This window comes from Lissotriton helveticus, chromosome 5_1 (genome assembly GCF_964261635.1).
Source record: "Lissotriton helveticus chromosome 5_1, aLisHel1.1, whole genome shotgun sequence".
Lineage (NCBI taxonomy): Eukaryota > Metazoa > Chordata > Amphibia > Caudata > Salamandridae > Lissotriton > Lissotriton helveticus.
The window spans coordinates 1237151514-1237175852 of record NC_136065.1 but is presented as its reverse complement, the minus strand read 5'-3'; the positions used below and the strand labels follow the sequence as shown (position 1 = coordinate 1237175852).

Here is a 24339-nt window from a genome sequence, read left to right as displayed (position 1 = left end):
GTCCTAAAACATTTGCAATGGGAAAATATAGTTCCACATTTTTTATACTGGGACCTTTCCACAGATGGAGAAGGTGTCTATGGCAGGTGTTGAATGTATGCATTGCCGAGGCTGGTGATGGCTACTGCAAAAGTTGTGGTGTATTTGTTTAAGTGTGAGGCAAAGCAGGCTTTAGTTTCGAAATTTCTAGCCAACGTCGGGGCTAGACTAATGCATCATTACTGAAAGGTTAAGAAAGTCGAGTTCATTGATAAAATGCATGTAACCTGCAAGGGAGCTAGTTTCGAGCTCTGATTAATGGATATCCGCCTTTTACAGATAAAAAAAAAAATAGTAATTATGGTTTAGCAGTAAGGTTTAATTCTACATGTGTCACTCTTGAGAATTTCTGGTGTAGAGAACAAACCAGAGATCATAATGAAACTCTCTAGATTCGTTTGATGCTTCATTACTTTGACTGAGATGAGTGGGTAAGGCTTGATATACAGTGAAGATGTCAGGTCATATGCTGACATCCAGATCAGGTCAGGCCTTCTGCACAGTTTACTTCTTATCCAAAGCCCAGTCTCTGGGACAGCTCAGGGTTTTATCTCAAGCAGTAGGGAATCAGAGTCCAATGAGGCCCATGCAAATTATATTGCCAGTAAAAAGAGATGAAATTCTCTTAATTTGCGTGAGCTGAATTTCACATTCCTTTTCCCTTTTCACAGAATTCTTGCCAATGGCATTACGATTCTAGCACAAAATGCTTTGTGGTAATGTTCCCAAGGGACATTTTGAGCTTGAACGAGTTTCCTGCCACTATCTCACATGACTTTTAAATGCGAGATATACACTAGCAGTCATTATGCAGACAATATACTTAAAAAGTACACATGCGCAATTTCATGCAATTTTCGTGAAAATTAGGTATGGGTTGAAAAGAAAGAACTGTTCAATTTCGGCCGCCTCTGGTCATGATGTGCTGTGATGGTCATCATTCAGACCTCTTTCCTTCTGAGAGGGAGACTCCTACAATGTTTGATATCTCAACCATGTACCTTCAAGAAGCTCGCCTCACAACAATGCTTGTAATTTGGAGAAAACTCGATGCTCACTTATTTCTGACCCCGTCATCACACTGAAGACACTGTTGTTTTCAATTTAACATGTACAAAATGTTGTTTCATGTTGTAATTCATTTTGTGAACGGAGAAAGTTTGAGGTACTATAAACTGTTCTTTTCTTTCTCTTCAGGCTCTACCTTCTCAACACCGAAACCAACAGGTGAGTGATGTCTTTTGAGCAAGAAGTCTCACCCACATATACCCTTTAACAGGGTACTGGCTCTCGACCCTGTTTAACCTTCTCAAATATTTTTTCGTCAATGTTCCACGTGTGAACGTTAGCCACCTCCCATAAAAAACTGAAGGGAAAGTATGTCTCCCAATTTCAGGTGGTTCCAGATTCACATATTCCCTTGTATTCCACTCTTTCAATGTGACTGGCCATAATGGAAGCCAGTGATAGTTACAGGAACTAATAAAAAAAACACACCATCTCCAATCTGTCATTGGCTATTTCGAGCCAAAGGCCATAAAATCAATATAAGCAGTGTGGGTCTAGTGGAGGTATTGTTTGTCTGTTCACGTCCACTGCTGTTTTGCCCCGATGAGAGATTTCGATGCATTTACAAATATTTGTAGATCAATAATGGAATGCTTTAACCCTTTACCTTTGGTGGACGGAACCTCTACATCCTTCTACACAGGGCTAGGAATCATTCTGATGCGGAGTAACTTGGGGGTTTGCCCCTAATCTGTCTGCCCCAGGTTGCCAGAAGATTTACCAGCATCATGGGAAAAAAGGAACTTGAGATAGCAGTGGTTGTTCCATGTCCTGGCTTCAGGCTACTCCCTCTTCCCCACCAATTAGGCCCTGGACAGTCTTTCTGCTCTTTCTGAGGACAGATATAGGCCTAGATGTAGGTAAATGTGATTTACCGATTCATAAATACCGAATTTTACCGATTCGGTATTCATGAATCGGTAAATCTAATGTAGGTAATTTTTCGGTAAAAAATACCGAATCGGTAGGATTCGGTATTTACCGATTCTGTAATTACAGAATCGGTATTTGTCATTGATTCCTATGGGCCTTGAAGCCCATAGGATTCAATGGCAAATACTGATTCGGTAATTACAGAATCGGTAAAATTACCGAATTGCCAAGGGGGACAGGGTGTCACTTTGACACCCTGTTGCACCCCTGTTTGTGGCTTGTGTGCCATGTGGCACACATACATGCCCTTAGGGCATGTATGTGTGCCACATGGCACAGGTGTACATGCACAGATGTGCATGTACACAGGTAGTCGTTATTTACCATGCAATAGTATTACATGGTAAATAACGAATCGGTAAGGGCCTGTGGACTGTTTTCAGTGCCACCTACATATTGATTTATCGATTCGGTAAATTTACAGAATCGGTATTTTACCGAATCGGTAACTTTACCGATTCGGTAAATGTACTGATTCTGTAAATTTTAAGGCCCCTACATCTCCATTTGCAAATACCGGTCGGTAATGGCCGAAATTGGCATCTGGCCCTTGGTGTGTTAGACCAACATTCTGCGAAATTTACACAAACGTTGATGTTTGCAGGACATTCTTGGTAAGAAAAGATAAAAGGATCAATCCAAGAAAGACCTTGCTTGACTTTCCCGGGTGTCTAGTTTTAAATATATTTACGGTTACTAGGGGCCAGATGTAGGTGAGGGACATTTACCGACTCATAAATACCGAATTTTACCGATTCGGTATTTATGAATCGGTAAATATAAAGGTGGGAGATGTAGGTATTTTTTAAAATAGAAATACCGAATCGGTAACATTCGGTATTTACCGATTCGGTAAATACCGAATCGGTATTTCCTATTGATTCCTATGGGCTGTGAATCGGTAAATACCGAATGTTGCAAGGGTGCAGGGTGTGTCACTTTGACACCCTCTAGCACCCGAAGTAAAGGCATGTGTGACATGTGGCACACATAGATGCCCTTAGGGCATGTCTGTGTGTCACATTGCACAGTGTGCATGCACAGATGTGCATGCACACCTGGATTCGGTATTTTACCACACAATAGGATTGTGTGGTAAAATACCGACTCTTAAGGGCCTGTGACACTCTCAGGAGTGTCACCTACATTTGGATTTACCGAATCGGTAAATTTACTGATTCTGTAAAATAATGGCACCTACATGCCAATTCCTAAATACCGGTCGGTAACGGCCGAAATCGGCTGTTACCGACCGGTATTTGGGCTCCTACATCTGGCCCTAGGTTTCTCTGGATGCCGGGCAATTATGGGTTAAATAGTATATGTACCCGCATGCCTGTCATCGATGTAAGCTCATAAGAAATTTCTTGATGATTGCAAAGTGTTCGTCTGGGCCTTTCCTTTTCTGGGCAATAGGTCCACCAGGGGTAACAGCATATACAACTAAGTCTAAACCACACACTGCCTTTACAATATGGTCTTTACAATGAGGCATCTTTACCACTGTATTCCTTTACCACAAGATTCTTTACAACAACTAATTATAGGGCAAGCAGCAACCCAATGATTACATGACTTACAATAGAGCCAAGGATTGAGGATGTACTGAAAATATTGACACACAAACATGTGTGTGCTTGGGCACATACCCGCACACACACACACACACACATATTGACGTAGATTCAAACATGATTCTAGTCAAGGCTGAAGATTTTTAACAAAGCACTCAGTGTGCAGGAAATTAAGGTGACTGGGAACAAGAAATTACAACATTGGATAGTGCAGGACATAGGGACTGTGTTCTTTAGGTTGCAAGCAATGAGGATGACGCCGCTTCATCTCCATTCTCCTTCAATCTTTCCAACATTCTTCTACTCCTCTCCCTCCTTACATGTGCCCTCAATGAAGACATACAGAGTTCTTCTGTCAAAAGCCCTTCATTGAGATCATGCACTCATCTCATAGAGGGGTAAGGGGATCACCACGATGTGGCCATTGAATAGATAGGCACCAACCATCATCTGGCATTTCTATTTACCCTTCTTAGATATCGAGTGCAATCTCAGCACACAATGTCTCAGAACCCCCATCTTTCTGTTGGGTGATTCAGCACTTTATTGCAACACTCCACCACGTTTGGGCAGTGGCGGCTCGTTGAGGGGGTGCTGCGGGGTGGTGAGGCGGGGCAGGGTGGGGGAATTAGTGGACTCGGACATACAACGAACAGGAGTAAAGTAAGTAATTAAATAAATAAAACTATTTACCTTGCGCTTGCTGCATCGCCAAGTTGGTGATGCAGTGAGCGCAAGGTAAATACATTTATTTATTTAAATACGTACTTTACTCCTGTCCGTCATATGTCCGAGTCCACTATCTCCCCCACCCTGGCCCTCTCCCTGCCCCACTGCCCCACAGCACTCCCTCAGCGAGCCACCACTGCCTTTGGGCACTGGTATATCATATATTGGACGCTGTAAGACCCATTGGAGCATCTGGGATAACTATCACTGTGATATGGATAGATCTTGCCGAGAAGTACTGCATGAGACCCTTTCTACTAAATGATTTAATGAGTGCAGTGAAACCATTTAGACTTTCTGGACCTCCTTGTTATACCTAAGCATATTCTGCCATTCCAAATCAGACATTTGTCCACCAAATGTCTTTTCTACTTGGCGTTTACAGTCAACAAATTAGGGAACAACCAAAAAAGTGGACCATACAATGTTGGAATCACCATGTCTCTAAGGGCCATATGTATGAACACATTTTCCCATAGACACAGAATGGGTAAAACCCTTTTCTACATCTGGCCTTCTAAGAGATTTAGTGTTGGGTAATTTTTTGAGAATCCCTTCCATATAAAGAGCCTGATTTAAATTGCAGCGTGAGTAAAACAATAGTTTAGGACCATTTTCATTAACCTAAAAAGAGCCCTCCATGTGTTGTGAGAGCTATTGACTAAATAAAACAGCTTGTTGTCACCTTTATAGCAATGGGATTTTTTGTGGGCTCTTTTCAAGAGGGCTTGTTTCGATTTCCAAGCTGGGCCCATATTCTCCTATATACATTTGTATTCTAACGTTGTTATTATTCCTGCACCCTCATTATAAGGAAAAGGCGCTCTACAATACTAAAAAAAGAAATACAGATGGTTTGCCTGGTGCCTCTCTGATTGTAGTGTGAATCATACTATTCTAGCTTCCAGTTCTGGTTAAGACATCAAGAATTCCCTCTACAATTTGACCTGCCCTCCTTTGTCCACTCTCACACTTTGTCGTCCACTGACACACTTTTTCCTTTCTTGCTTTATCACTCATTGCTTCATATTTATTTTCCTCTTTTTCTTCCTAAGCCCCCATTTTGTAGGCTCTCTCTTTTCTGCTACTTATACTTCTGTCGCTTTCGACTACCTCACCTCACTACACACCCACTTCCATTTCCTAACCTCCCTCTCCTGTTTCTTTTCTCCTACTTTTGTCCTCATCAACTCCCACTGTTCTCCCTAATCGAGCCTTTCTATTCCTTTATTCAATTCATGACCACTTTCTTCACAAGAACATCCCTGGTGTTCCCATTAACCACTCTTCTGCAATACCATTCTTTAGTGGATATCAGAGTCCTCAAGCACCTTTTACATCAATCCTTTCTGTTTCTATCCACAGAGACTTCAACAACATCAGCCAGCAAGATAACACGTAAGTGACAGCCCAAAACCTTCTGAATCCACTTAGAAACTCGATGGTTGGTTATTTGTCATCCAGATGCAAAGTTATCAGACTGGGAGTGTAACCTATATGAGTGCACCAGACTCCATGCAATCTAGAAGAGCATCCGGGTTATCAGAAATGCAATTAGAATATCATGAATGACAAACGTATTTTAGGCAGGATACATATTGAAAAATATCTAACTTCCTCTATGCCACTGATTTCTCTGAACTAAAGTTTTGAAACAGCGGAAATCTATTCTCCTTTCACAAGTTTGTATTTTGTACTCATCTGCCAGCAGTTACCCTATGCTTGTAACAAGTACAGACAATGCTTCACATGGGTGCACTTGGTTTAATTGCTGAATTGAAAAGCAACCCCAGTCTGCTCATTCAGTGGAGAAGCTACAGTCAAAGGGGCATACTCACAACAAAGTGGTGAAGCGTGTTGTTAAGCCAAGAAGGCTAACACTACGCTCTGTCAGTTTAGACACCCATGGCTGCACCATATTTACAAGAATATGGTTGAAGAACCGGAATAACCCACTTACTGGGTCTCGGCGGCGGGGGAACCGCCCAAGTCTTCTATACCTTCCATACTTAGTAAAAGAGGCACAGGAGCCTTCGTCTGCAGGAGGAACCCAGATTTATTCAATAGCCCGGGTTATGGAACAGAGTCCCAAGCTAGTCAGAGACAAGACAGAGGAGGCTGCTACTTCACTCTGTAGCTTACAAGCCTTTTATACTTTTTCATCCCAGTCTGTTGGCTGTTAGTTCATTGTTTAATCAGGGCAGTGTTTGCAGTTTTTTAACCAGATCCTGACGATGTTTGTAGATGGTGACCTGGTCAAGGCTTGGTACACAAATCATTGTTCACTCGGCTTTGATCAAGGCTCAGTCTTTTCATGTCTTTGTTCAATTGCCCTGATCAAAGCCCGGTCTTTCAAGTAATTGTTTAATCACCCTGATCAAGGTCCAGCAGTCAGACCATTGTCCAGATAACCTGATCACGGTGTCAAGGATGTTTACCAGGCTGGGAGCAGGAGATGGAAAACAAATGATTTACTCAGTGTGTGAGTGTCTTATGACTTTTAGTTGAACTGCAAAGTACAGAGGGGCTCGGGTGTGTGACAGTTCCTGGGCAGGGTCGTGTGGAAGTTTTTGACACGAGATGGCAATGAAAAAGCAATGGAGTCCCAGTACAAATTATGCCGATTAGAAGAACACTTTTCCTCATGGCGCAGCCCTGCCTTTCCCCCTGCACTGGCGCAAATGTAGCTGCCTAGTGCCAACACAGGCACCCTTGCCCCATAGTGCAAGCATGTCTGCATTGAGGGGAATATTGTTTATGTGCAAGAAGGTCTCCTGATCCCATAAACAATCTTTAAATTGTGTTTTGTTACATTTATGTGTGCTGCTTAATGCAGCACACATAGAAGTTACAAAATATTATTTTATTTTTAATGACTGTTTATGTGCAGGAAGGGTGACCTTCCTGCTTATAAACAATCAAATGATTTTTGCTGTTTCCATGTGTGCTGCACAAAGCAGCACACACATGGATGCAGAAAAAATGAGGATAAGTAAAGCATTTCTCCTAGTTTCGCTTGTTTAAGACCAGGTTTTCCCTGGTCTTAATTTTGGCGACGCCTCCTATTTCCACCACCCTAGTAAATAGGGGTAGCATTTAAAAAACAATAGGTGTTGCAGTGGAATGCCCACTGCAACCGCCATTGTTGCAGTGGGCGTTTCACCGCAACACCCATTTGCCTCCCCTTTCACGCTAAAAACAGCATGAAAGGGTGCCTTATTTACAAGGCAGTGTTAAGCCATGTGATGTGGCTTAACACTGCCTTGTAAATATGGCAAAGCCCATATCGCCACCCCAACATCACTAAAAGTGATGTTTGGGTGGCAATAGGGGCTTGTAAATATGCCCCAAAATTTTTTTTCACTGTCACTATTAAGTGTACCATAAAACCATATAAAACGTTCACTAATGGGTGCAGAATCAGTTTTCAGTAGTCAGTACTGATAGTGTGGTACTCACAATTTAAGCCAATCCAGATGTGTAAGCAGACAGATAATCTTTATGGAAGTGCAAATAGTAAAAATTGAAAGAATAAACATTACCACCTCATCCATTTCATCATCTCTGCCATAAGAGAAATTAAGTGTCTGCCCTTCCCAGACAGGCATTCCACCGCCCTCCTAAAAGAACAAGAATTAGTGTAGCCAATAGGTCTCGCCTTTGGGACCTTATAAGTGTTTAGCCATGCAGCACATTATCAGACTACCTAATGTGTCACAAATGTGATACTGTGTGTGACATTGTTGGAAAGTGGGTTATTGGTAGGGGCAAATGTAGGTCTGCCACTAGTAATAAGGCCAATAATAAATGGTAGGACCAAGCATAGGTCTTAGAAAATTATTCCTATGCTCAACCCTTGGTAACGTGGCTGCGAGCAGACAGGCTTAACTTCAAAGACAGGTATGTAAAGCATTTAAAAATACCATTTCAGTAAATATTTAAGACACAATACATAGTTAAAATCCAACACCAATGTATTAAAATAGGAAATATTTTTATCTTTAAAATGGCACCAAAACGACAAAATCCAATGTAGGGGACCGGAGATATGAATTTTCAAAGATTTATTCAAATATAGCACCTAGCAGATTATAGCACCATATTGTGATACCTGCTCGCGATAGACTGGGGCAAAGTCAAAGTTTGAGACTGGGCACGATGGAGCCATGAGCGGTTACAGCCCCTGGCAGGTCACGGTCTCAGTTTCTACCTTCACACTTAGAAACTTTTCTTGAGCTTTTTCTCTCGAGGCCCCTTGAAGCTCCCAGCCAGTCCGGATTCGGTGAGTGTTCGCCGGCTTGACTTGTGACGAGGTTCCTGTGAACTTCCCTGGAGCGACTTAGAAAATATTTCAAGTTTGCTTCAGCGGGACAACCCAGGAATCCAGGCCCACATGCTATGGAAGGCAGGCAGCTTGGCTCTCGCGGTTGGTCCCGGTCACCTTTTCTACGAGCGGAAGTAGAAACTTTTCTGGAGCTTTTCCTCGTGACGTCTCTCGATGCTCCTAATGTTTACGGATACGGTGAGGGTTCGCCAGCTTTTGATTTTCTCTAGTCCCGGTAAATCTTTGGAAGTTGGAGCTATGGAGATTATAGCGGGATGAACCTGGTTGGTGTGGCCGGCTTGCGGTTGAAGGCAGGCGGCCAGGCTTGCAAGGTTGAGTCGGTCCCTCTATGGAGCTTTTTTTAACATTGGTCCAAACTTCTTGAACTTCTTCCTGAAGTTCCTCAAGGGGTCCCAAAGTGTCTCAAACTCACTCCAAGGGTCTGGAATCTCCAAGATGGTCCTTGAAAGTTGAGGACTTCAGTTCCCACAATCCACTGGTACAATTTATTCATTTATTTAATGTATAAAGCGCACTATCACCTAAAAGGCATCCTGGCGTTAGCAACTCAGAAAATATTTCAAGTTTGCTTCAGCTGGACAACCCAGGAATCCAAACCCTTACAAATCCACAGATGGGTCTCCAAGGTGTAGATTTAGTCAGTGATGTGCCAGTTGAGCTCTTTTAACCTGTAGCTTTCAGGGAGTCCACTCTTTAGTTCTTTTCCAGCAAGATAATCCACAGGGCTGTAGTTTCAGATGGTGCAGTCTTCAGAGGTCAGGCTTTAGAGTTTCTTGCACAGAAAAATCTGCTCAGCAGGGCACTTCTTGCTTCAGTAAGTTTCAAGCAGCAGGTCTGGAGGGATCTGCCCCTCTCAGATACTTATTCAAAATTATCTGCGTCAAGCAGCAGGTCACTTCTGACCAATGAGAGCAGGGTAACTCCTCAAGGCGAGGACCTCATCCTGTAGAGTGTGGCATTATTTTGTCCCAGGGTACATCAGATCTTCCAAATCCATAATGGCTGATTTTCCAGCAGATAGTCAAGACCTGGCAAAACACACCGCCAGGGATTGCTTATTTCCCTAGACTCTCCCACTACCATCTGCACATACCTTCCTTAATCCTATCCCTGAGTCTGGTTCAAGAGTGTAAAAGTCTAACTGACACCCAGACCTCCCCTCTGCCTTTGAAGAGCGTGGTTTACGACTCCACCCCCTGGCCTGGCATTCCTATGGACCAGCACACTGTCCTCCTAGCAGAGTTGATAACCCCAGGTTCTCTTTATCACCTCTTCAAAGCAGACTATGCTTCTATCGTGGGAGGCTTGACAGGTATCTGGAGGAGAAGTAAATGTCAATGATCAGTCCTCTTAAAGAATCATAATTGTAGGAAGATAAGTGAAGATCAGAGTACATAGTTAATGGGACCTGCAGTTTCAGACTATTGTAGTGTCCTTCTTTGAATACAATTGTTTGTAAGATGTTTCCATTATATGCCAGCTCTGCAATGGAGAACAGCGATTACAAAGCAGTTGTTTCCACACATAGCCTTTACCACCTAATGCGTTATAATGCATGCACCATTGCCACGCATTGTTTTCAACACATCTGCCTTTACCACACATGTCTTTCCAACCAATAACGTTGTAAAACTATGTATGGTAAAGGTATACATGTGGTACTGGTGTTAAGGGCATATGTGTGATGAGGGTGGCGAAGGCTATTTATGTTGTTAGAGGAAACAGAGTTGTCCTTCCGCTTTATGACATGAGCCAAGCCTCGCCTCAGAAAAGCTGAGCTGCCTGATCACAGTGGAAGAGAGGTAAGGGGATTGGACCTCATTGCTGGAGTAGGGTATTTTTTGGAAGGGCTGGGGGCCGGGAGGGAGTCGTGCAGGGGTCGCTTTTAGAGCACAGGGGAGGGGTTGATTTTACAATGGCTGGGGGTCAGAAAGGTCATGCATGAGTCTGCTTTTAGTGGACCAGGGAGTGGTAGTTTTTATAAGGGTGTAGGGGGCGCACAGGAGTCCGCTTTTAGGGCTCTGGGGAGAGGTCGTTCTGTACAAGGGCTGGGGGACAGGGTGAAGGGGTCACACAGCAGGGACCGTTTTAGAGCTCAGGGCAGGGGTTAGGGAAAACCCTTTCCACGCACATGCCTTTAACATTCATGCTTTTACAACAAACTGTGTGGTAAAAGCATAATTGTTGAGAAAAATGTATGGTAAAGGTTATGCTTGGTAATGGCATTCATGTTGTAGCACATGTGTGGTAAAGGCATGTGTTGCAACGGAATGCATTGTCTCATCATACAACCATCTGTAGTCTGCCTGTCTAATTGCTGTAGGTTGGTTAGTTGGAGTGGTATAGGATAGTCAATTGCTCATAGGACTATTTTGAAATTGTTCAATCCCATTTCTATCGGTACTAAAATAAATACTCTGTTTATTATGTAGCGTGTCTTGCTTACAAGCATTTTTAGAACCCCTGAGCGTTAAACAGAGGAACATTTTAAAAGGATGGTATGGGTCCCGGGGAGAGTGTTTGCTTAAGGCGCTGGATGCCCAATTGCAGCCAGCTTTACCTACTATTGGGGGCCAGAGCTCGGGAGATGGAGGAGCAGCTGGAGTAAGAACTACACTCCCCAGGGTCCTTTGGGGTGCCCAGCGCAGTCGCGCAGCCGCCAGCATCACCAGAACGTCAGGAGGCGCCATTTAATAGTTTAATAGTTTCCAGGGGCTTCCGTTGGCCCGTCTGCGCCTGTCACAGAAGGGAAGAGACTGGACTGGGCCACTGCCCTTACATTTGCCCTGAAAAGGTACTGTGGCTTTGACCTCAGCGTGTATCACCAGAACTAGTAGGGAACTTTGCTATTTTTAGTGCTGATACAATACATTACTATACATATAAGTTGTCATATATAGTAACTAAACATATTTGATATCAGAAAGGAACTTCTACCGAAGGCTGATACTGCTAGTCACCTGGGAAAATACAACCATGGGGAAGAGAAAAACATTGAGCGCATTGAACAAGAAGCAGCCCCAATTAGGGATCCAGTCATGTCAGACCATGCTCAGTTATTTAACAGGAGCTTTGGGGGCTATAGAGCGTCAGATAACTACTGTAGAAGAGGCAATGAAACCAGGACATATAGGCTCTGGGGGAGAAATAGCCATAGCACAAATATCAAGCGACGGAGCCGTTCCATCCATCACAGTTCCAAGGTGTACTTAAGTTGAAAATGGTTGTATTATAAATACATCTGACTATGTATCAGGTAGTGAGCTTGAGATTGATACACAACCGCCTACCAAGCGGGCTAGAAACCCAGACATTCCAACATACATCTCAGGGGAAATGGACTTAACAGACAGGAAGTCACCGCCTAAAATCCATAAAAAGACGAATAAAAAGGATAAAATACCATCTAAACAGCATTTAGTTAAAGAAGGAAAATTGAGAGATAGTGCTAACGCACATACACAGAACAAAGTGATAAAGCTAAAAACCAAAGTAGAAGCCCTAGATATCTTCCTTAGGGAAAGCTTAAACAATCTGACACGTAGGATTGGAGGAGCTGCTGTCAAAGTGCTTAGCCAACACACAGCTTCCCGGCAATGGGATAATCTCAGCTCAAACTGGTAATCAGGATGACCTTATAAACAGCCAATGGCGCCAAAATATCCTGCCTGTCATTGGCAGCCACGATCAATTACCAACTGTATCTAATAACTCTGTCCGATCCACCTCTAACGTAAAACTCGTGTCATCCTCATCCACTATCCCCATAGTCCCAGCTATCTCTAAAACCTCTAACGTTTTAGGGCATGGGAAAGAAAACATGATGGAGAGACACTTAACACGCTTGAATCTACCACCAGCGGTGACCCCATATTTGTTGGTGGTTCTAACTAATGTCCCTACTTTACAACAAGAGGTAGACCAATCATGGGAGATGTTAAGGAACAAGTTGTTGCATTGGCTTGGGGAAGGACTGGCCTTACCCAGAGGTTATTCGATGAATTTAAGATGGCCAGGAGAGCGAGCTGGGTGGGCAGGGGATGGAAAAGCTTGCCGGGTGATTTTGTGGTGTTGACTTCAAAATCCCCTTTTTGGTGGAATTGATTCTGAACAGAATGGGAAGCCAACCTACTCTAGGATACGGTGTTAACATAGTTCCATTAGGTTACTTTTACTAGCCAACATTCGATATTACACCTACTACTAACAGGGTACCACTAGTTATGCATCATAGGCATTGGTCTAACGTTCCTACACACAATCCTTTTGATGCATTAGCTAATCTTGAGGCAGTGGATTGACAGCAAATGATAGCTTTAAGGCAGCGCAACTCATTAGGTATAGAGGTGTCTACCCTTCAATCAATCAATCAATCATGCCATTTGTATAGCGCACTACTCACCCGGGAGGGTCTCAAGGCGCTTGGGGGGAGGGGTATGCTACTGCTCGAACAGCCAGGTCTTGAGTTGTTTCCTGAAGGCGAGATGGTCCTGGGTCAGCCGAAGGTGGATGGGGAGGGAGTTCCAAGTCTTGGCAGGCAGGTAAGAGAAGGATCTTCCTCCGGCGGTGGCTCTTCGGATGCGTGGTACGGCTGCGAGGGAGAGGCTGGTGGACCGTAGCTGGCGGGTGGCCGTGTAGAAGGTCAGGCGGTCATTGAGGTACTTGGGGCCCAGGTCGTGGAGAGACTTGTGTGCGTGGGTGAGGAGCCGGAACGTGATCCTCTTGTCGACGGGGAGCCAGTGCAGGTTCCTCAGGTGGCTGTAGATGTGGCTGCGTCGGGGGACATCCAGGATGAGTCGGGCGGAGGCGTTCTGGATGCGCTGGAGTCTTTTCTGTAGCTTGGCTGTGGTTCCGGCGTAGAGGGCGTTTCCGTAGTCCAGTCGGCTGGTGACGAGTGCCTGGGTGACAGTCTTCCTGGTCTCGGTCGGGATCTTGCGAAGCATACGCAGGGTGTTGAAGCATGATGAGGAGACGGCATTGACTTGTCTGGTCATCGAGAGGGAGGGGTCCAGGATGAAGCCCAGGTTGCGTGCGTGGTCGGTTGGCTTGGGTGCGGTGCCCAGGGCTGGGGGCCACCAGGAGTCGTCCCAGGCGGAGGGCGAAGATCCCAGGATGAGGACTTCCGTCTTGTCCGAGTTCAGTTTCAGGCGGCTGTCCTTCATCCACTCGGCGACGTCTTTCATCCCTTCGTGTAGGCAGGTTCTGGCGGTGTCGGGGTCTCTGGTGAGGGAGAGGATCAGCTGGGTGTCGTCGGCATAAGAGATGACGTTGAGGTTGTGCTGGCGTGCGATGGCTGCGAGAGGTTTCATGTAGATGTTGAAGAGGGTGGGGCTGAGTGAAGATCCTTGCGGGACGCCGCAGATGACTTCGGTGGCCTCGGAGCGAAACGGGGGGAGGCGGACTCTTTGTGTTCTTCCGGCGAGGAACGAGATGATCCACTCCAGTGCCTTCTCTTGGATACCGATGTTGCTGAGGCGCTGGACTAGGGTGCGGTGGCAGACCGTGTCGAACGCAGCGGAGAGGTCCAGGAGGATGAGGGCCACTGTTTCCCCCTTGTCGAGCAGGGTCCGGATGTCGTCGGTGGCTGCGATGAGGGCGGTCTCGGTGCTGTGGTTGGCTCTGAAGCCGGACTGTGAGGGGTCGAGGGATCCGTTCGTCTCGAGGAAGGCGGTCAGCTGTCTGTTGACGATCTTCTCGATGACTTTAGCAGGAAAAGGGAGGAGCGAGATGGGGCGGAAGTTTTTGAGATCGGTGGGGTCCGCTGTAGGTTTCTTCAGGAGGGCGCTGATCTCGGCGTGCTTCCAGTGCTCCGGGAAGGTGGCGGTGTTGAAGGAGGCGTTGATGATGTTCCGGAGTTGGGGTGCGATGGTGGGGTCGGCCTTGTTGAAGACGTGGTGTGGGCAGGGGTTGGTCGGTGATCCGGAGTGGATGGTGTTCATCGTGCGGGCTGTGTCTTCGGTGGTCACCGTGGTCCAGGTGAGAAGGGTGGCGGTGGGGGGCGTTGGTTCGACGGTTGGGTGTGTGGGTGGGGCGCCGAAGCTGTTGTGGATGTCGGCGATCTTGCGGTGGAAGAACGAGGTGAGGGAGTCGCAGAGGTCTTGTGACGGAGTGATGTCGTTGGTGCCGGTGCTGGGGTTGGAGAACTCCTTGACGATAGTGAAGAGCTCTTTGCTGTCGTGGGCGTTGTTGTCCAGTCCTTCCTTTAGGGATTTCTTCTTGGTGGTGCGAATGAGCTGGTGGTGCTTGCGGGTAGCGTGTTTGAGGGCGGTCATGTTGTCGGTGGTCCGGTCGAGGAGCCAGGCTTTCTCGAGGGTGCGGCAGGTCTTCTTGGAGTCCTTGAGGTCGTCGGTGAACCAGGATGCCTTCTTGCTTCTGGGTCTGCCGGGAGGGTTCTTTAGTGGCACGAGGTCGTCGGCGCAGGCGGTCAGCCACTGTGTGAAGTTGCGGGCTGCTTTGTTGGGGTCCGTTGTGTTGGCGGGTGGGCTCTGGCTGAGGGAGGTGGTGAGCTGGTCTGCGGTGATCTTGCTCCAATTCCTGTGAGGTACCTGTTGCGGGTGGTGGTGGCATAGGTTGCCTTTGTCCACTAATGATAATATCCATCATTATCATGACAATGGGACAACGGACGTGGAAGCTTTTACAGACATAGCATTGAATATGACAGCCTTGTCTATTTCACCCATACTATACAATCTGCCCATATATCAACGGAAAATCAATGCCTAGGTAGGGGAAACAACAGCCAGTTCCTGTTCTGGAATGTGGCAGGATTACATTCTAAAGTTACGAATAACTTGTGGTATGATTTTATTAGTAATTTTGCAATCTTTAGCCTGTAAGAGACCTGGACGGGAAAGCCCATTCATATCACGGGCTATAAAACTTTCCATACCCCAGCAGTTCCATCACTATATGGTTGAGCTAAGGGTGGATTATGTATTTATGTTTCAAACCTTTTGAATTCAGGAAACATTGTTTTAAATGTGTCAGAACAGTATTACTAGATCATCAGTATACACATTGATAAAGAATTTTGTATAGTGTTAATTAATTTTTATAATAATGCTGCACCTGAACTGTTCGAAGGAATCATGAGACGCTGGAGTGGGGAAATGCTCAACTTACAAGTTTGTTCATCCAAAGAAGTTTGTGTTATCTGGGGGGGGGGATTTTAATTCTTATATATGCCAACATGCCGACAAAGGGATTGGTGGCATAGGTTACGAAAAGGGCCCTAGCTTCCCCCATTTTTCCCACACAAGGCAAGCAGATCTCCTAAACGACATCATGTTTGAATTCGACATGGGCTTTCCTAATAACTCATGTTCCCCTATGGTCCCCTTTCATCCGACTTTCAATGGGCAAGGTTCTTTCACAATAATAGATTTTATTTTAATCTCATGTAAATATTCCACCCACATTAAGGAATTTAGGACACATGAGATTGCATTTAGCGATCATTTTCCTATTAGCAAGGAAATGAAGGTGCATATTAACTTTAAAAAGACTGGTGGCAACTCCATATATTCTGCGGAAAACATTACCTTGAACAGAGAAAATGGTTATGCACTTAAATGGCCAAAAGTAGAACTAGGGTCTTTCATGGGTATAGTTGTGATAGAATGTATTAAAGAGCTCCTAATCTGCTTAAACGAGAAGTCACCACATCAGGAAATTGTACAATTTTTTCGGGACATTTCTAACTTTGTCAAAGATACCTTATATGTGAAAGTAAGAAGAAACAGAAATACTAAACAAAAGTGGTTCGACAATAAGTGTATGAAGGCTCACACCATAAAAATGCACTCCACGCCAATTTGAAAGATCAAGAAAATATTAGAAAGGCAAGATATGAATATAAGAGGGTATTAAAGGCAAGAAAGTCTGCCTTAAAAGAGGAAGCCTGGCCGGCCTTACATGATGCACTAGTTGTGGAGAAGCGTGGCTCAGTGGTTAGAGGCGGCAGACCAGGAAGCTGAGATCGACCGTGGACCAGGGTTCGATTCCCCGCCTCGGCGGGTCTCGGGCTCAAAATTCCACAGACTCGACAATTCTCGCTCCGGTGCCTACTCGAATCACGGGGTCACACTCTGCAACTCTGGGCAATAGCTTGCTTAATCTCCACTACGGCCCCTCGTGGCGGGAAGCCTGGCTTTCACCTTGTGGACACCCTGCCGGGGTTTCTCACAGGGGAATACCAGGACGGTTTCCCTAAGCAAGCGCCAGGATGCCCTTTGGGTGACAGGTTTGCGCTATATAAGTACACCTACATTTACATTTACATTTACTAGTTAACCGCGACTCATCTGCCTTTTGGAAGGCTGTTAATGCCCCTTTCCTGGCTGAAACTGATAATGAGAAAAGAATGAGAGGTACCTCTAAATGGTCAAGGGAAATAAGGTAAATTACCAAGTAAAAAAGATTTTTTATCTGGACTACCAATCACATAAGCAATTAAGTACTAAACATTAGTATCAACACAACTACAGTATACCAAAAGGTTCATTTATTAAAAACTTGCATTTCTAGCAATTAATAATACATCAATACATTGATTATATAACTCTACAATTTATAAAAAACAATCAATCTGCTAAAATGATAAAAGTAATACCCTGAACAACTAAAAGTATTAACACATACTAATTATGACCTGCATAATTCAGACAGACAGAAGTAAAGATTGTATGATATAGAATTTATCAAATACTTTTTGTACATCCAACAATCTATGTTGTACACAATCTCTTATACATTTATTCAATTAGTATTTGCGAAAATGTGGCGATTATCTGGATTGCACTCTTGTTTGCGTCGACGCGTTTCGATGGTAAAACTTGTCACACCATCTCTTTCAAGACTTTCAAATAATTCTGTCACTGTAGGGAAAGTTATTTTCTTCCCTTTTGCATTCAATCTATGTTGCCGCTATCCTTTCATTGAATGGCGTATTGGAAATTGTATACTTGATATCCTGGTTTCATCAAAATAATCTCGCGGGTACAACCAGAACGCAGGCGGAATCTCTTCTAAGAGCAAGACAAAGTGTACCGATAAGCTACGCCTCGGAGAGCTCACTACGTAACTGGCAGTTTCTAAGATAACGGACTGAAGTCACTGCGCGATTATATTACGGCAGCGACCAGAGTAACACAAATTATTTTGAATCTTCCCTTTCTAATGGAAGGAGAGCGGCCCCTTGGGCAAAGATTTTTTTGGGGGCAATTTAATTAAGGCGGGGGCTGCCTAAAATGGGCATGCCATTGCCCCCACCCCTGCCACAATTATAGCCTTTCTGCCTCCCCTGGTGGGAATATGGGGGCACTAGCCCCCAATCTGCCCCGGCCGGGGGGCAAAAAGCCCACTAGATGCCAGGGATTTTTTGGGGGGCAATTTGAATTAGGGTGAGGGATGCCCAAAAGAAGCATGTCAATGCTCCCACCCGCAACAACTACAGTCTTTCTGCCTCCCCTGGGGAGCAAAGAGGGACGACTGCAGTCCGCGGGAGGCAGAGAGCACACTAGAAACCAGGGATTGTTTTGGGGTAATTTTAATTAGGGTGGGGGCTGCTCAAAACGGGCGTGCCAATGCCCCCACCCCGCCCACAAAATGACAGTCTCTCTGCCCCCCTTGGGAGGTAGATGGGAGCTCTAGCCACCAACTTGCCCCCCCCGGGGGCAGAAAGCCCACTAGAAACCTGGGATTTTTTGGTCAATTACAATTTGGGGTGGGGCTGCCCAAAACGGGCATGCCAATGCCTCACCCCAGCAAAAATTACAGCCTTAATGTCTCCCCTGGTGGGCAGATGGGGGCAAAAAGCCCACCAGATGCCAGGGATTATTTTGCCAATTTGAATCAGGGGGCACAAAATGGGCATGCCAGGGCCCCCACCTCCGCCCTCAAAGATTCCAGTCTTCTGCCACCCTGGGGGCATATGGGGGCTGCCTAAAATGGGCATGACAATACCCTCACGCCCCCAGAGAAATTCCAGTCTTTCTGTTCCCGGGGGGGGAAGAGGAGGGCAGTGGCCCCTGATCTGCACCGAGGGGCAGAAAGCCCGCTAGGCACCAGCGATTATGCTGGCTTTTTTTATGCATTGGGGGCTGCCCAGAATGGGCATACCAATGCCCCCACCCCCCCAAAAAAATAGCCACAGTCTATCTTCCCCCCTTGGGGGCATATCAAGGGAAAACACCTTAGCCCCCAGGGTGGCAGAAAGCCCATTAGGCACAGACTTCTTTTTAGCAATGTGCCTACCTGTGGATTTTGGGCCCTAGTCAGCTGGCACATAGGAAAACCTAGCAAACCTGTACATTTTCAAAACTAGACACCATCCAGGATGGCTTGACTTGTCTGGCTATCACCAGGTTCTCTTAACCAGACTCTCCTGCAAACCTCAAACTGTAAAAAAACCCATATTTTTTCATATTTATGTGGTGGAAAGTTCTGGAATCCTCATGGATCCACAAAATTCCACCCACCCTGCATTCCCCAAAGTCTTTTGAGAAAAATGGAACCTCACTTGCGTGGGTAGGCCTAGTGCCCGTGACAGGAAACGGCCCAAAACGCAACGTGGACACACCACATTTTCACAGTGAAAATTGACCCTTTTTTTGCAAAGTGCCTAGCTGTAGATTTTGAACCCTAGTTCTGCCGGCACCTAGGGAAACCTAGCAAACCTATACATTTTTCCAACACAAGACACCCATGGGAATCCAGGATGAGGTGACTTGTCTGGCTCTTCCCAGGTTCTGTTACCCAGAATCCCTTGCAAACCTCAAAATGTCACCAAAAAAACAAATACTCCTCACACTTCTGTGGTGGAAAGTTATGGAATCTGCTTAGATCCACAAAATTCCACCTACCCCATGTTTCCCAAAGTCTTCCGAGAAAAATGGTACTTCACTTGTGTGGGTAGGCCTTGTGCCCACGACAGGAAATGGCCCAAAACGCAACGTGGACACCACATTTTCTCAGTGAAAACTGACCTTTTTTTTGCCTAGCTGTAGATTTTGAATCCGAGCTCTGCCGGCACCTAGGGAAACCTAGCACACCTATACATTTTTGAAAAGTAGACAGTCAAGGGAATCCAGGATGGGGTGATTTGTCTGGCTTTCACCAGGTTCAGTTACCCAGAATACTTTGCAAACCTCAAAATGTGTCAAACAAAACACATTTTCCTCACATTTCTGTGGTGGAAAGTTATGGAATCTGCGTGGATCCACAAAAATCCACTCACCCCGCATTCCCCAAAAGTCTATCGAGAAGAATGTTACCTTACTTGTGTGGATTGACCTAGTGCCCGCGACAGGAAACGTTCTAAACACAATATGGACACACCACATTTTCACAGTGAAAACTGACCCTTTTTTGCAAAGTGCCTAGCTGTAGATTTTGAACCCTAACTCTGCCAGCACCTAGGGAAACCTAGCAAAACTATACATTTTTGAAAACTAGGCACCCAGGGGAATCCAGGATGCACTGACTTGTCTGGCTTTCACCAGGTTCTGTTACCCAGAATCCCTTGGAAACCTCCTTTGTAAAGATAAACACATTTTGCTCACGTTTCTGTGGTGGAAAGTTCTGAAATATGTGTGGATCCACAAAATTCCACCCATCCCTGATTCCCCAAAGTCTCCCGAGAAAATTGGTAAGCCTACTGCCTGCGACAGCAAAAAGGTCCAAAACGCAACGTGGACACACTACATTTTCACTAGTGAAAACTGACCCTTTTTTTTAAAGTGCCTAGCTGTAGATTTTAAACCCTAGCTCTACCGGCACCAAGGGAAACATAGCAAACCTATACATTTTTGAAAACTAGACACCGAGGGCAATCGGGATGGGGTGACTTGTCTGGTTCTCACCAGGTTCCTTACCCAGAATCCCTTGAAAGCCTCAACATTTGTACAAAAAAAAAACACATTTTCCTCACATTTCTGTCGGGGAAAGTTCTGGAATCCACGTGAATCCACAAATTTCCTACCACCCAGCGTTCTCCCAGGACTCCCAATAAAAATTATTCCTCACTCGTGTGGATGGGTCAAGTACCCACGACAGGCAAGGGCCCAAAACGTATTGAGGAGACATGAAAATGACCTATCACAAAACAACCTGGTTTTGCAAGGGGGGTGTTAAACTTGGCCCTTTTTGCAGATCATCCCTAAACTTTTTGCCTTTCTCCTAGCCTTTTGTTTCTGACATGGTGTTGGTGGTTTTAGGATTCTGGGCACTTTAGCACTGCTGTTCAGTGTAAAGTGTGTTTGCTCTCTGTGATAAATATGGTAAGATTGGTCTACACCTGTTTGGCCTATTTAATTTACCTGTCAGTCCCTTGTAAAGTGGTATCTCATATACCCAGGGCTGGTAAATGAAATACTACTGGTGGGCTTGCAGTGCTGATTGCTCCACCCACCAAAGTAGCTTTGCAAGTCAATCCCAGGCCTTTGCCATTGCAGATCCTGGGCGCGCAGTGTTACTGCCGCTGTGACATGGCACTTAAAGTGTGTGCCATGTCCGTGACCCCCCTTTTACTACATGCCAGTCACCCCAAGGTAGGCCCTAGCAAGGCCTAGGGGCAGGGTGCATTGTAGGTAAAAGACAGGACAGGTACCTTAAATGTGTGACATGTCCTGGTAGTGACAAACTGGTTTCTCACTACTGTGGGGCTGCCCTCCTGAAGGGATTCCTTGGGGATTCCCTGATAAGTGGTTTAGTGGTAATTCCTAATATGAGAGGAGCAGCGTGGTCAGGTTTTGTATGTTTGAAATAGTAATAATAAATACTACGCAATGGTGTGCACAGATTTATTATAATTATTTTAGAAATGCCACTTTTAGAAATTGGCATTTCAGGGTGCTATGTGTCTGCCTGCCTGATGTGAATTGCATGTCTGGCTTTTGAGTGGCAGGGGCTTGTGAGGTGTGTGTGGCTCCAGGAGAGTCAGCGCTAGGCTGAATGGGACACCTGCATTTGGAGTAGTGGGAGGAGAAGTCCCTGGTCCCTTAATAGGATTGTGCCTGCCCTAATGAATGCTGGCTCTGCCCCCCTGTGGTGTGTCTGATGACAAGATCCCACCTAACAATGGAGGAGAGGAGCCCTGTCAACAGAGTGCTCCAAATCTCCCCTGAACTAGTTGCATCTGGTTCTCCCAAGCCCTGTGCTGGTGCAGACAAAAAGAAATGGAGTATAAATGTAGGAGCTGTGACCCCAGGTTTGGTGTGCTCTCCCTGTGCTTACAGGGGGTTGTTGTGCTGCTGGGGGCCCAGGAGGAACTGCCACGAGGGCTTGCCTCCCTGCTGGAGGGCCCTGTGAGCTGGCCTCCCTCGGCCCAGCTATGCCCCTGGGACATGAAGGACGTAGCGCCTCGTGAGCACTTTATCTTCCTCCAGAAGGAGTGTGATCCTGCTGTGAAGATTTCTGGGGGAATGCCAGCTTGGGGACTCCCCCGTGCTGATGGTGGCAGAGCAGGAGCCTACCCCGCGTTGTGCGGTAAGTCGGGAGCCCACCCCGCGCTTTGCTAAGGAAGCTGGTGCCCATCCCGCATTGTGTGCTTTGCGGGAGCCCACCACGCATTTTTCATGCTCCGGTGTGGAGGGAGCCCACCCTGTACTTTGAATTTACTAAAAGAGCTGCTGCTCCGTTAGCGATCCGGAAGCCAGCCGGCCATGCCTCATTGTGGGTGGGGCTAAAGAGGAGGCAGCGCGACAGGAAGCGTGATGCTTACAGGAGGGCGGGAGCTCACCCCGCCTCCGGGAGAGAGAGAGGAAGGTGGCGTCTACCTGAGAAGGGCTCCGGGTGTGCCCATGGGAGCACTGCATGTGCCCATGAAGTCTTCCGGAGAGTGTCCCCAACACAAGGAGGAGCCCCAGGGGGGTGAAATTTAGCAGGAGTCTGAGGGAAGAGGGAGTCTGGCCAAGCGGTGCCTATCGTGAAGCGGGGCTCCCGTGTGCAAGGGAGAGCCCCGCGGTGTCATCAAAAATGAAGAGAGAGACCACAAGGAAAGCGGGATCCACAGAGGCGTATTATCGGTGCCTTGGGACCGCCGAGTGACCATCGAAGCTGGCAGAATCATCCACAGAGCTCCAGTGAGTGGGGGCTCAGTTGTAACCCTGATAGGGGGGGCGTGTCAGGGCACTTTGTTGGTGCCTGCCCTCCGTGGCCACTCTGAGGGCCCCGTGAGTGCCCGTGTGGCTTTCACAGCTGTCCCACCTGACAATGGGCAGCTGCAGCATTTGGGGTCACTTGCGGCTGTATGGAGCTCAGGTGGCACAGTAGTGCCAATGCCTCTTTTTGTTTTCCAGTTGAACCGCCGTATCGGGCAACTGCAACTTTGGGGCACTTTTGTTTTTAAGAGTCCCAGAGTGGGGCTCAGGCCATTTTGCCACAGCTGCCCCACGAGACAGTGGGCAGCTGCAACTTGGGGCATATGTGTTTGCAACAGAAAAGGGGTGAGAAGTACCTCAGGACCCAGCGCAGAGCGCACTTTGTATTTGCTGCTGAGGAAGCCAGGGGGCCCTTTGCGAGATCCCTCTTAGAGCCTTGACATTTCTGGAAAGAGGGCATTTGAGCCCAGAGGAAGGCAAGTTGGCCTGGGGTCAGTTTAGGGTGTTGGTAGGGCGCAAGGCTCTACTGTAATACCAATGCCAATACCAATACCAATGCATAATGTGTTTATGCCCAGTTTTCAGGCCTACTATGTTTGCCTAACAGGTTCAGGCAAGATGCAATGTTACCAGTCATAACTGGTTGTTTTACTGGAATGTGATGGGACGTATGTCCTGTGTTTAGGCATAATGTGTTTAGGCCTAATGTTATGTTGCCTAATGTATCTACGGTGATGCCTAATGCTTAATGTGTTTATGCTAATGAGGTTTGGGCCTAATCTGATTTATTGCATATTGTCATGCTATGATATTTTAGGATGGTGTCTAATGCTAATGTGATAATGCTTAGGTCATTATGGTACCAGTGGTTACTGGTTGTGCTTTGCATTTACTTACCTGTTCTGATGGCCTGACCGTGGCCCAATTGGCCTGGTCCTGAATATAATCCCCTGTGAATATTGCCTAGTGCCAGTTGGCACAGTGTAAATGTGTGATTATGTTTCTAATGTGTTTATGATAATACAGAGACTATTTTTTATATAACCTTGTGTGGAGTTCCTTTTGTGGTGTGCCTAGTGTGTTGCTGCTGTGTGTGTGTTGCACAAAAGCTTTACACATTGCATCTGGGATAAGCCTTACTGCTCGTGCCAAGCTACCAACGGGGAGAGCAGGGGTTATTTTCAGCGTCTAACTCCCTTGCCCTGACTAGAGTGGTGGTTTCTGCCTGGCTTAGGCGCAAGCCCTAGCCAACCTGAAATCCCATTTCTAAAAGGGGTCACCTGGGTTTTTTGCCCTGGGCTCGGCTGCCATCTTGGTAAACTACCAAACCCACATATTTCTGAAAACTAGACACCCGGGGGAATCTAGCGTGGTATGGCTTGCGTGGATCCTCAATGTTTCCCTACCCAGAATGCCCTGCAAACCTCAAATTGTGTTGGAAAAACCACATTTTCCACATATTTTTGGGTGGAATCACTGTGCCGGCACAAATTTCCTACCCCACAGAGTTTCTCTCAGTCTCCCGAGTAAAATGATACCTCACTTGTGC

General features: G+C 46.2%; 1 protein-coding gene across 3 annotated transcripts in view; it reads left to right on the top strand.

Annotated features, from left to right (window-relative positions):
* Nucleotides 1–24339, top strand: part of LOC144755246 (scavenger receptor cysteine-rich domain-containing protein DMBT1-like) — a 735795-nt gene that overhangs the window by 626168 nt on the left and 85288 nt on the right. For all 3 annotated transcript variants that reach the window (XM_078643989.1, XM_078643988.1, XM_078643987.1), the window contains 2 exons: nucleotides 1237–1266; nucleotides 5709–5741. In XM_078643989.1, the coding sequence (XP_078500115.1) occupies nucleotides 1237–1266; nucleotides 5709–5741 (63 nt within the window). The remainder of the gene's footprint in view (nucleotides 1–1236; nucleotides 1267–5708; nucleotides 5742–24339) is intronic.